The 12,278-nt window shown below is 43.5% G+C and overlaps 1 protein-coding gene across 2 annotated transcripts in view; it reads right to left on the reverse strand.

The window, feature by feature from the left end:
* Positions 1–12,278, reverse strand: part of OLFM1 (olfactomedin 1) — a 42,616-nt gene that overhangs the window by 10,287 nt on the left and 20,051 nt on the right. The window contains exons 1-3 of one of the 2 annotated variants that reach the window (XM_075578915.1): positions 8,603–9,238; positions 5,782–5,931; positions 4,087–4,242 (exon numbers count right to left, since the gene is read on the reverse strand). In XM_075578915.1, the coding sequence (XP_075435030.1) occupies positions 4,087–4,242; positions 5,782–5,931; positions 8,603–8,752 (456 nt within the window). In that variant the 5' untranslated portion in view covers positions 8,753–9,238. Of the gene's footprint in view, positions 1–4,086; positions 4,243–5,781; positions 5,932–8,602; positions 9,239–12,278 lie in introns of those variants that run through there. The other variant, XM_075578916.1, reaches the window with a different exon arrangement.

Raw genomic sequence — 12,278 nt, forward strand, 5'->3', positions numbered from 1 at the left:
GGCCAAGATTGAAGTCAACACTGCAAATTCCTTGCTGTACATCGCAATACTGAGCACTTTCCATACTTTTGAGCCCTTCCAACACAAAGCTCCAGTTTTATAAAAGGTTTAAAAGTATTATTGTACTGTGAGAACACTACTCGTTCCAACATTGTCTTATTAATGGGTGTGTAAGATATTGAAGGGGTTGAACACAAACTCGTGTAGAAATATCTTGAGTAGCAGTTACAGGGCTGCGAGGATTTTTGGAGCTAGCTGATAGCTGTATCTTCTGTACATTTTTAATTTTGCTGTATCAAAAAAGAGCTAATTTATTCATTTTTTTAAGGGAAGTGCTACAGTCGCTTTCAACTGGTAGGAAAAGATTGAAGAAGGGCTTACTCCCAAAACATTTCCCCCTTTACTTGTTTTTCTGTAAGATTATAGCAGTGTATTTCTCTCATTTTACTTCTGATCAAGATTTTTGTTACGTTATCCTACGATACAAGAACACTTTTCCTGTCCTGTTTTTGTCTACATGTATTTTTAAGCGAGTATTGCTATTTTCTCTTGCATCTCTTTGTAATTTGCATTTTTTGGCTGTCCACAACTGCTCCATTTTGCCTAATATTTTCAAATATTTTGTGTATGTAAAAAATTGAGCATAATTATATTTTGTCATTACTTTCTGGGTCTCTTATTGAGTGATTGTCCAATGGAACCCAGCATAAATGTGTATATTGAAGGGGTTGAACACAAAGTCTCGTGTACAAATGTCTTACTCTGGTGTGCACCCACAAGGCTGTGTACAAACCTGCTGATTCTATTAATGATAAGATACAGCTTGGTGAACACCAAGGTCTGCGTTTGAGCTAGTTTCCCTTGTCAGTGCCTTAAATAAAATAGTAAATAGTTGAATCCACATGCGCTCTTTCTTAAACCTAATAATGCAGAACAAATTGTGCTGTGTCCACCCTGTTTTGCATACTTAATGGTGTGAATAAACGGAGAGGGACAATTTTTAAATGAAACCAACCATAATCAACAGGCAGCAGTCTCTCTGTAAACGTGAGCCCTGGAGGGAGGTATATTATACGTTTAAGTGCTTGCATGTGTGAATGGTCAAACTGGATGTATGATTTCTTACCGACTGCTCTGACATTTGCCTATTTTTCTAATGAGAGTATAAAACAAAACATTAAAGGAACAACAATCTAAGATATTGATTTTTTTTTTGTGTGTGAAGTTTTCCCCCCCTTAGGATTGAAGCAGGGGGTCTCAGGAGCTGAACTCTATTAATTTCAGCTTTGGGGACCTGCTGTTTACAGAGGTACTTACCTCCGTAGTAGGTGCCGGTAGCCGCTCTGGCTGGGCTTTAAAGTTTAAAGCTCCCCTGTCACATGGGCCAATAGGAAGCCGCACTGATGACGTCATGGCTTCTTATTGGCCTGCAGAGCGCGGGAGCTTTGTACAATACCCATTACGTGATCCCTGACGGCTACCGGCGCCTACTATGGAGGTACATATCTCCGGCAGCAGGGCGTCTCTGGAGCTGAAATGAATGAGGTTCAGCTTGGGAGACCCCCCAATGCTATATACAAAAAAACTTAAACTTTGCAAAAAAAAAAAAAAAAATCGCCTGCTTGGATTGCCTCTTCAGATCCCTTGAGCTTGGTTTTTTATAGCCATTGATTGTTCTTAAAACAGTGTTAAAAAAAGTCTTAAAAGTCCTAAAATGCCAGGAAATACACTCCCTAATCGGCAGCATGACCCACAAAATAATGGCTTTTTATTTAGAAAAAAAAAGGGTCTTAAACATGCTTTCTATGCATGGTATATTTAATGAGTACTGTAGATTTCGGGTTGCAGAATTTACTTATCTACCCTTTATTGAACCAAATACCTCTTCTAGCCTGTTACTTTTGCCTCTCGCAAAAGCATTCAAAAGTTTGTAGCACTTGTACTTTTTACAAAGACATGAAAAGAGAGAAACGGAACTAGATTCATTTGTCTTCCAGACTTGGATGAGTTTACAGTGCAATTCCATAAAAACAACTCACAAAAAAACCCTTCTACTTTAACGATTACAATTATATTCATTAAACTGCCTTTATTCTGCCTCCTACTCTCCCTATTAGGAAAAAGAAATGCAATTTGGAAAGCTTGTTGATGTAGTCAAGCTAACCATGTTTACATCCATTTGTCTCTAATTAACAAGCGTCATGCTTGGTTTCTACCAATGTATGCACTCTCTGCTCTCCTCTCCTCATCGGGCTATAGCTGCCAAATAAGCTGTCGGATCTAGGGCTCCTTCCACTCCTGATTGCTCTATCCGATCATTCGTATGTGGCTTTGGGAGTTTCAGGAGTGGGGAGAATTTGAAGCCAATTAACCCCCAACAACAGATATAGGGCCATTATGGAGGCCGCTACTTCCAATGTATCGAAAACCTCAATGAATTTTGTTTTTCTGGTCATCAAAGGTCGATATTGCAGCAGATCTTGCAATAACTGTTATTCAAGTCAACGGCAGACACCGCCATATCGGGAGTGATACCGCGCATCGCGCATTGATGACCACCGAACTCGGTTCTTTGCGTTTTTCGCTTTAGCCAGTCGCAAGTATGCCGTGCGAATTACAGTAGTATTGCTTTGTAATACGGCACATTTATTTTTCGAAGTGGGTGTGTTTCTCCTAAAGTGATGCACCTTTAGTCCCTTTATAATCTACTTCTCCATCAGCTTTTATATCCCTGCAAAGAATTGAGTCACCGTAAGGAAATTGTCCTACTACTGTAGTGGGATGTGGCTATTATTGCTATAAGGGATATTTCACATCTAGATTCCTGAGCTAGTCATCCTATATCATGCCAACATTACCAGAAGACCCCTGGGAGGAAGAAGGGAGACCATAAATAAATATATAACGATGGAACCCATTTACAATAATGTTCTAAATTGAATGAATCCCCAACCTGCAAATCTTTGTGTTGGAGGAACCTCTAGTGCTTTCTCTCTGATCGCCGAGTGGTTTAAAATGACTAGTTGGGTCGGGATACAATGAATTATATGTTCACCAGTACTAAAGGTACTAAGGTGACTACACACTGTGACTCCGGATGCAATATGCTGTGAGAACCTTCAGCGCACAGTATGTTAGGTTGTGCTGATCTATCTGGATTACAAGGTCGCAGTATGCTCCAGTTCTTACTTTGAAGGTCACATGACTGCTTGGTATCAGTTGACGTTGGACAATACTGGCAAATTCATGTCCCTAACTGAAATACATATATGTGTCTTTCCCATTAGTCTTACCTATAAACACATCTGTTCCCTTTTAGGATTTATATGCGAATATGTGGGGAAAAAAATACTACAAACCTTAACACATCCTTTGTTTTGGAACGATATTTATAAAGGAAATTAAAATATTCTGAGAGGTTACCTTTTTAATACAGGTCATTCTTATTTCTACACATGATTTAAGGTACTGTATTGTGTAGATTGGTTTGCTGTTTCTAAACCCTGACATACCTAGAAGAAACCCTACCCAAGAACAGGGAGGCTCAACTCCAGTCCTCAAGCCCCCTCAGCAGGTCAGGTTCTTACAATATCCCAGCTTCAGCACAGGTGGCTCAAGCAGTCCCTGCTTCAGCACAGGTGACTCAATCAGAGGCTCTTTGTCTAAGCCTCTGATTGAGCCACCTGTGCTGAAGCTGGGATATTGGGAACACCTGCTGCGGGGGCTTGAGGACTGGAGTTGTTGAGCCTCCCTACAATAGAACATCACTGTACATGGGTTCCACTGTGGCGCTCCAGACTGGCCTGTCCACATTTACAATGCACTGAGGGTTATGTACAATTTACCTGGCGCATCACTGATGCTTCAAAAAGTAGCATCCAATGTATCAAGGGAAAAAATCCTTGTTTTTCTACAACTCTGGTCTTGTTTTGCACCAGGGAAACCGGCCCCCACTATTTCCCTATTTCCTCCAATTCAGCATATTTATAAGGGCATTCATAGGTAAACACAGAGGTGATGTTTGCTTTTGGGGGGGTTGGGGGGGGGGGGAGATAAAAGGTAAAGCCATTGCAAATACATACATACCTTAAACTGCCTGGCCTGGTGCTGTCTGTGATTTTCTTCCACCTGTTTAAACTTCGATTCCAGGCCCTTCATTTGGTTTTCCATCCTCTCTACGTACTGCAGGTCCCTCTGAGTTCGCCTATCCAATACTTCTATTGACTGGGACATATTTTGCACCTAGAAAAGAAAAATGGTTCCCCTGGATGACTTGATGAATCCAAATACATAATGGCTAGCAACTCCTGATCTTTAGCCACTAAAGTCAAAGTGTATCGGGATAGGCTTTATTAAATAATATTACATAGTAATTTGTTACTTCTGTACCAAGCAGGTCTTTGCTACCCACCTGCCAAGATTCCTTTTAAACTTAACTGGATAGAAGTGGCATTTGCAACTTTGCCCTTTTGTCTACACTTAACTGACATCCCATATACTTCTGTACTAGGTTTAATCAGGTCACCCCATGACTACTATCTAGATGTTCTCTAATGATTAAGATAGGGATGCTCAACTCCAGTTCCCAAGCCTACCCCAACAGGTCAGCGCTTCAGGACATCCCAGCTTCAGCACAGGTCGCTCAATCGGGCTCCGTCAAAGGCTGAGCCCCTGATTGAGCCACCTGTGCTGAAGCAGGGACCGATTGAGCCACCTGTGCTGAAGCTGGGCTATCCTGAAAACCTGACTTGTTGGGGGCGGCTTGAGGACTGGCATTGTGCACCCCTTTAATTCCATGGAATAGGCACCTGTAATCTACAATGCTTAATGTGTAAATATGTATACAATGGTTTTGTGATTATAGCAAATATGTTCATTTCATTCCCCCCCCCCCAGATGTATGATTTATTATGTTTATAAATCGAAAAGAAAAATTGATGGGCGTGATCTATATATATTAATGCACCATAAGCTGTTATTATATTGAATGTGACAGAAAAGTGATTAATTGACACCCAATTTCCTGGTTATCAAAGCAGGTATAAAAAAAAGTCATTGAGTTTTGGTAGCCCAGTGGGTTGGTAAGAAAATGTTTACATTTTACTTTGAATGGTTCTTCACAATCAGTCAATAGCAGTCGCCATCAATAGTGGCAGAGCTTACATCAATGAGACATTTTGTCACATGTTACACTGGGGATCACTTTCATCACAGTTCTAAGAGCAGAGCTGCACACAGCACAACACATTCAATAAGAGACTGGAGTGTCTTCAGCACTTAGCATTAGCCCGTCCACTAGTAATTGGAGCGAATATTTAAGCTAGCCTTTATATGCAGATTTGAAGTGCATGCACCCAAGCGCAGGTAAAACCAACAATACACAAGAGATTTTAGAAGCTTTACTTTGCAATACACATTTTTTTTTATACACAAACTCAATGTTTTAAGAAAACATAAAAAAATGACAGTTGTTCTACAAAGGATTTGCAGAGGGATAATGTTCACTCCAATAGAAGCTCTAAGGCGGGGGAGCTCAACTCCAGTCCTCAAGGGCCGTCACTAACAGGACAGGTTTTAAGGATATCCCTGCTTCAGCACAGGTGTCTACATCAGCCCCTGCTTCAGCACAGGTAGCTCAATCAGTGGTTCAGTCTTTAACTGAGCGACCTATGCTGCAGCAGGGATAAAACCTTAAAACAGGACCCATTGGTGGCCGTTGAGGACTGGAGTTGGCCACCCCTGCACTAAGGAATGCAGCTGGAAGTGGTAAACATGATGTACCTTTTCTAGTAGCTGCCTGAGCTGCTTTGTCCTGGCATCTCGCGAACACATTGTCTGTTGTGGTGCCACCACTGTGCATATACATCGGCCCTCACTGTCCTGTGCAGAACTGTACACCTGCCAGCTTTCCTCCGGGTTGGTTGGCAACACCTGAGAATATGAGATGGGAAACAAACATATATTAAGGCAACAAAGAAACGAACAAACACGTCACTGACCAAAGGTGTATAACATGTATAAATGTTAATAGAAATAAAAGCATGGATTGCAGGCCCTTGACAAAACAGAAATCACAGTAATATCATTATTTTCAATGTAAATTGAGATTTTAATGTGAAGGAATAATTTGTTATACAAACATTAGGTGCTGAAAATGACTATTTGACTATGTTGTTATATCAGAATAAAAGGTTTGGAATAGTACCTACTGCAAGTGGCATTCTCATCGAACATCTGGGAGTGCTAACACCTACGCTCTTTCTGATCACTGGATCTAATGGGGTTCTGTGCTAATTTTAAGTGGATAGCAATAATATTGTAACACTTCTGAGCATGTCTAAATGTGACATGTATGTGCCACTCACATGACACAGGTTGTCCTCAGAAATGTTTAAAGAGAGCAGAAACATAGAAGCGTTTTAATGAAACGCAAATTTAGTCAGTGTTGGAAAAGATAACAGGCATACAATAAGGGATATGAGAAGTGAATATGGGCAGGGCTGGCAGCCACGGACTACAGTGTGATATCATGGCACAAACTGCTGAACTGGAGGCACGGAAAGGGAACGCCAACTCATTCGTTTCCATATTTCAGTCAACCTTTCACGATTGAATAGTGCATAGAGCCTAGGAACGTTTTCCTGGGCCTTACAAAGCGAATGGGTAGAAAGCTCTTATTTGTTACATAGCAAAAACACTGCAGTCATGACATTATATAAAGCCGATTTTGTTCTTTTTTTTTTAAACCTCCTTTTTAACCAGAACAGAGGTTTTAAATAGGTCACCGGTTTTAAACATTTTGGTGCTGGAGGGGCCTGCGCTGGCTTTGACTCATCAGCAGTGAAAGGATTAAAACGAAAATGTCAAACACAGATACGTGGGCTGAATGCATTCTGACCTCAAAGGACACGTTTAAAAGAGTTTAGCAACCCAATCTCGGTGGCTCGAGGCCAAATTGCTTGCAAGTCCTCAAATGCTAAGAGCATCGGAAAAGGAGCAGACTCGAAGGCACATTTACGTTTAAGATGTTTTCTCTTTTTGTATTTAAGATCCAGCCCTAGGAGTAATTAATCAGAATCATCAGCATCACTTAAGCATCTTTGCCGCCTTCATGTTAGGCCAGTATACAGAGATACACTCATCCCTGGGAGAAACATGTCTGGTCCACATTGCACCTGATCAATGCGTTTTATAGTTTGGTATGATACAACTGATATATCATCTACGGCCTGTTGGGGTTGTAACACATATTCTGCAGTATACTTTGCCTATGCAAGCATAGGGATTGGTTTTGGTTTGATGGTATACGTCTTTACATGTAATAGTTGCCTAAAAAGTCTGTGTACATGCAACTGAACAGATTCCCACACAACAGATCTTACAAATACCTTCTGAACACTCCAGCCACGAATATTCTGTGTTCGGAAAGGAACCATACGATCACATTCAATTGCATTAACAAAGCGATGAAAGTGAATTAATGAATCTGATGGTCACTGTCTTTTTTTCCTGCAATACTCCAATAAAATCACGTGCCTTTATTTCACTTTCTAGACACAGCAGAAGGAGTTTAGACAGGAGCTTGTACCATTAACAATTGAATTCCGAACATTTAGCTGTGCTATATCTTACCGTATTTTGACCCAAATGCATAGGTATAAGTGTTCTCATTGCTGCAGATCTATACAAAATTATATATATATGTACACACACACACACACACACACACACACACACACACACACACACACACACACACACACACACACACACACACTTATCTAGCTATCTAACAGGTTGATACTGTATGTATCAGTTAAACTGTTTTCTGCCTTTAAAAACAATATATGTTCAGTCAAATTTCTATTTAAAGGCAACAGAAGGTTAGGAAGAAGAGACTAGCCATTTGTTCAGTTTATTTTATTTCCCCAGCATAGAATTCCCTTCCACCTGCATCCTTCCTATGCCCTTCTGAGGGTGGCATTCCTTTCTCACTGCTATGCAAATGCAGACAGGAGCTCTCCTTTCAATAGCCCCTACCTGACAACCTAATGTAATGAGAATTCATTGAGGATTTGGTTGACCCACAAACATTTAAATACACACAATGAATGGAAAGTAAGGCGGGCTTTGCCACCGAAAAACTGTACTTAACATATACGAAGCAAGCATGTCCTGTTTTCATAATACAAATCATGGATGTGATCAGATATGTCAGCTGCTTAATGTCATTTGATCTACAAACAGGCCAGTGGCCTCAGCCATATCTGCATAGGATGATTTACAAAACATTTTTTTTTATTAACCTAAGTATTGATTATTAATTTTTTTTTTAAAGAGAAACCTGTATCAAATATAACCATAGTGCAAAATAAAATAAAACAAGAATTATTTGACAATGTCCCTGTATAATTGTAGGTTATCTACAAAAAAAAAAAAAAATAGATTGTAAGCTCCACGGGGCAGAGACCTGCGCGTGCAAAATGTCTTTGTAAAGCGCTACGTAAAACTAGCAGCGCTATACAAGAACATGCTATTATTATTATCATTATTATTATTATCTCATACTACACAGTGCCCAGGAGAAAGCAAAGCAACTTACTCCTGTACTCCTGTCCAGGGAGCCAGCGTTGGCTGCAGTTAGCTTGGTGGTGTTCAGCCCCACCAGGGATGGCAGAGTCTGGGACATCCAGTTGGTGATCATCGCCATGGTGCTCAGGACAACCCCAATCTTGAGTAAAGGCACCGACATTTCTGCTTGGGTTTACTCCACCAACCCTTCATTCTGAGCCAGCCCGGCAACTTGCTTTGGACTGCATGGTGCTGGCAAAGACCCCCTGCAACGCCCAGCCCCCCAACACAGCAGATCGCTTTTTAGACATGCTTCTTTTTTGGGGGTGGGTGGGGTGGATGGGCTGGGTGAGGCAGGCTGGATCACACTCACTTCTAGGCACACCCAATGAATTCGGGTGTTGCCGGGTGATGTGGGTGGCAGCTGGCGCACCAAATGCAAAGCGCAAGAACGCGGAGCTGCCCGGGTCCGGCTGGGTGCGCGCCTGGGGGTCCGCTTCCCAAATCGCTGCTCCTCTTCCCGGGAGAGAGAAGTTATTTGTAGAGCTGCTGATGTCCAGGTCTCCCCAGATCCCAACCGCGCAGCGCAATTGACATGTAACTAGCTGGAGAGAGCTGAGGCTGGAATGGATTGGCGGTGGGAGGAGGAGTTGCAGGGATCCGTGTAAAAGAACGCAAGCTGATTCTCCCCCCTCCTCTCTCACTGTCTCCCCCCCTCCTCTCTCACTGTCTCCCTACTGCCTCCCCTCCCCCTCTCTTCTCTCACTGTCTCCTACCCCTTCTCTCTCACTGTCTCCCTACTGCCTCTCCTCCCCCTCTTCCCTCTCACTGTCTCCTACCCCTTCTCTCTCACTGTCTCCCTATACTGCCTGCCCTCCCCCTCTCCTCTCTCACTGTCTCCCCCCCTCTCTCTCACTGTCTCCCTACTGCCTGCTCTCCCCCTCTCCTCTCTCACTGTCTCCTACCCCTTCTCTCTCACTGTCTCCCTACTGCCTGCCCTCCCCCTCTCCTCTCTCACTGTCTCCTACCCCTTCTCTCTCACTGTCTCCCTACTGCCTGCCCTCCCCCTCTCCTCTCTCACTGTCTCCTACCCCTTCTCTCTCACTGTCTCCCTACTGCCTGCCCTCCCCCTCTCCTCTCTCACTGTCTCCCCCCCTCTCTCTCACTGTCTCCCCACTGCCTGCCCTCCCCCTCTCCTCTCTCACTGTCTCCTACCCCTTCTCTCTCACTGTCTCCCTACTGCCTCCCCTCCCCCCTCCTCTCTCACTGTCTCCTACCCCTTCTCTCTCACTGTCTCCCCCTCTCTCACTGTCCCCCCCTTCTCTCTCACTATCTCCCCCTTCTCTCTCACTGTCTCCCCCTTCTCTCTCACTGTCTCCCCACTGCCTCCCTCCCCTCCTCCCCTCCCTCCCCCCCTCTCCCCCTCCTCCCTCCCTCCCCCCTCCTCTCCCTCTCCTCCCCCCTCCTCTCCTCCCCCCTCCTCTCCTCCCCCCTCCTCTCCTCCCCCCTCCCCTCCTCTCCTCCCCTCCCCCCTCCCCCCTCCTCTCCTCCCCCTCCTCTCCTCCCTCCCCCCTCCTCCCTCCCCCTCTCCTCCCTCCTCCTCTCCTCTCTCCCCCCCCCTCCTCTCCTCCCTCCCCCCTCCTCTCCTCCCTCCCCCCCTCCTCTCCTCCCTCCCCCCTCCTCTCCTCCCTCCCCCCTCCTCTCCTCCCTCTCTCCTCTCTCACTGTCTCCCCCCCCCCTCCTCCTCTCACACTGTCTCCCCACTGCCCCCCCCCCCCCTGTAATTATCATACTCTCAAAGGAAATAAGCATTTGTAGGGGTGATGGGGAATATTAAGGAGAAAATGCTGTTTAGTGGGGAACAATCGCTTCGTAATTAATGGCATCACCTGGTTTAAGCTTTTTTTTAATTTTTAAATCACTGTTCACTTTGCATAGACTCAGATGACGGATTGAAACGCCTGTATCCGTGAACAAAAATACTACAATAGTGTTGCTGTGGCTTATTATTTAATGGCATTTAACAGACCCGTGTGTGCCTCTCTATCTGCTGGGAAGACAAATATGCATTGTAATAAATCTATAGACCATTATAAAGCTCACTAACAACATGATTATACTCTTGTCAGAGCACCCATGCAGGCGCCTTCTTTGTCGCCGGATACTGTACAATTCCCTCCTGTCGTCACTGGGGTTGTCAGGAAGACCGTTTGGGGATTTTTGGTTAGTCCTGTGACTTACCTAGTTTAGGATAACGGATGGTGTTCCAGCTAAAATGTTGAACTCCTGAGAGCCAGAGCTTCCTATCAATCCCATTGATGTCCACGTATGATGCTTATCGGAAAGTACATGATGTGTTTTTAAGTCCTGTGTCATGATGCAGGACCTAGTTTGTGATCGTGCTGAGTGTTTGTATTGACGTGTTCCTTGTTCTTCCTTATAAACACATCGTACCGCGTCGGTGTGACACTAGATCAGGGGTAAGCAACTCCACTCCTCAAATGCCACCAACAGGTCCGGGTTTCACGATATGCCTGCTTCAGCACAGGTGGCTCAATCTTCGACTGAGGCACCGGTGCTGAAGCAGGGATATCCTGAAAACCTGACCTGTTGGTGACCCTTGAGGACTGGAGTTGCTTACCCCTGATTTAGTTGCCCAGCAGATACTGACCTTTTTTGCCCATAAATTATATATAGTTCTATATACATAACTGTGTATGTATGCACGACATTACTTATCACAGGCTACATATGTTCACCACTCTACATTAGACAGGGTAGGGGGATTTTGCTGGCTGGTATGATGTTACTGTACTTACAGGGATACAATGGGAATAATATTAGAGGGGGCGCATTAGTTAAATACACGCCTGTGCTTTAAATACGGAGCTATTTACTGCCTTGCAGCAAAGAAGAGGTTAATGTGAACATTTACATTCAATGCATGGTTGGGATTACTTAGATTGCAAGCTCTTCGGGACGGGACTCCTTTTCCTAACATCTGCTTTTATGTACGAAGTGCTTATTCCTATTATGGAATGTATTACTGCGGTGAAGCGTTACGAGCACGGATGGCGCTATATAAATAAAGATATACATACTTTCATTACTTGGGGTTTGCCAAACAATGTGTATATTTATTCTCTAGTGGTTACCAAATCAAGCACGTGCCAGAGGACACCTAAAGCTTTTAATTACTTAAAGAAAAGATACATGATTATTATAGTCTTTCCACAATCTCCTAATTAACAGATCAATATAACTACAGTATCCTGAGTGAGAGGTGTAGCTTTTGGGCAGTGATTGTGTTAATAGCCTAACGCAGTTCTTGTTTTTGTTTTTTTTTCTGTGATCGATTTAAAGAGCTTTTTTTTTTTTTTTTTTTTTGAATCTCCCCCTTGGGATTCACCAGAAATAGCGCAGGATGGCAAATCCCCTTCCAGAAAAACACACCTTCCTACCAAATTGTGTTGCCGGAAGATATAGAAAGCATTAGAATAGTTATTTCAATTATTATGCATTGTAAAAGTGCTTACACATGTATCCCTGCAGCTACATCAGATAATTGATGCTTGGAAGAGACAGCATTAATATCCACTACTAAGGATAAGGACCAGCTCAGTGAGTAAAGACACTGACTGGTACTGACTTTGAAGCAGGTGGAACCTGGTTCAATTCCTGGTGTCGGCTCCTTGTTACCTTGGGCA

Source organism: Ascaphus truei, chromosome 21 (genome assembly GCF_040206685.1).
Source record: "Ascaphus truei isolate aAscTru1 chromosome 21, aAscTru1.hap1, whole genome shotgun sequence".
Lineage (NCBI taxonomy): Eukaryota > Metazoa > Chordata > Amphibia > Anura > Ascaphidae > Ascaphus > Ascaphus truei.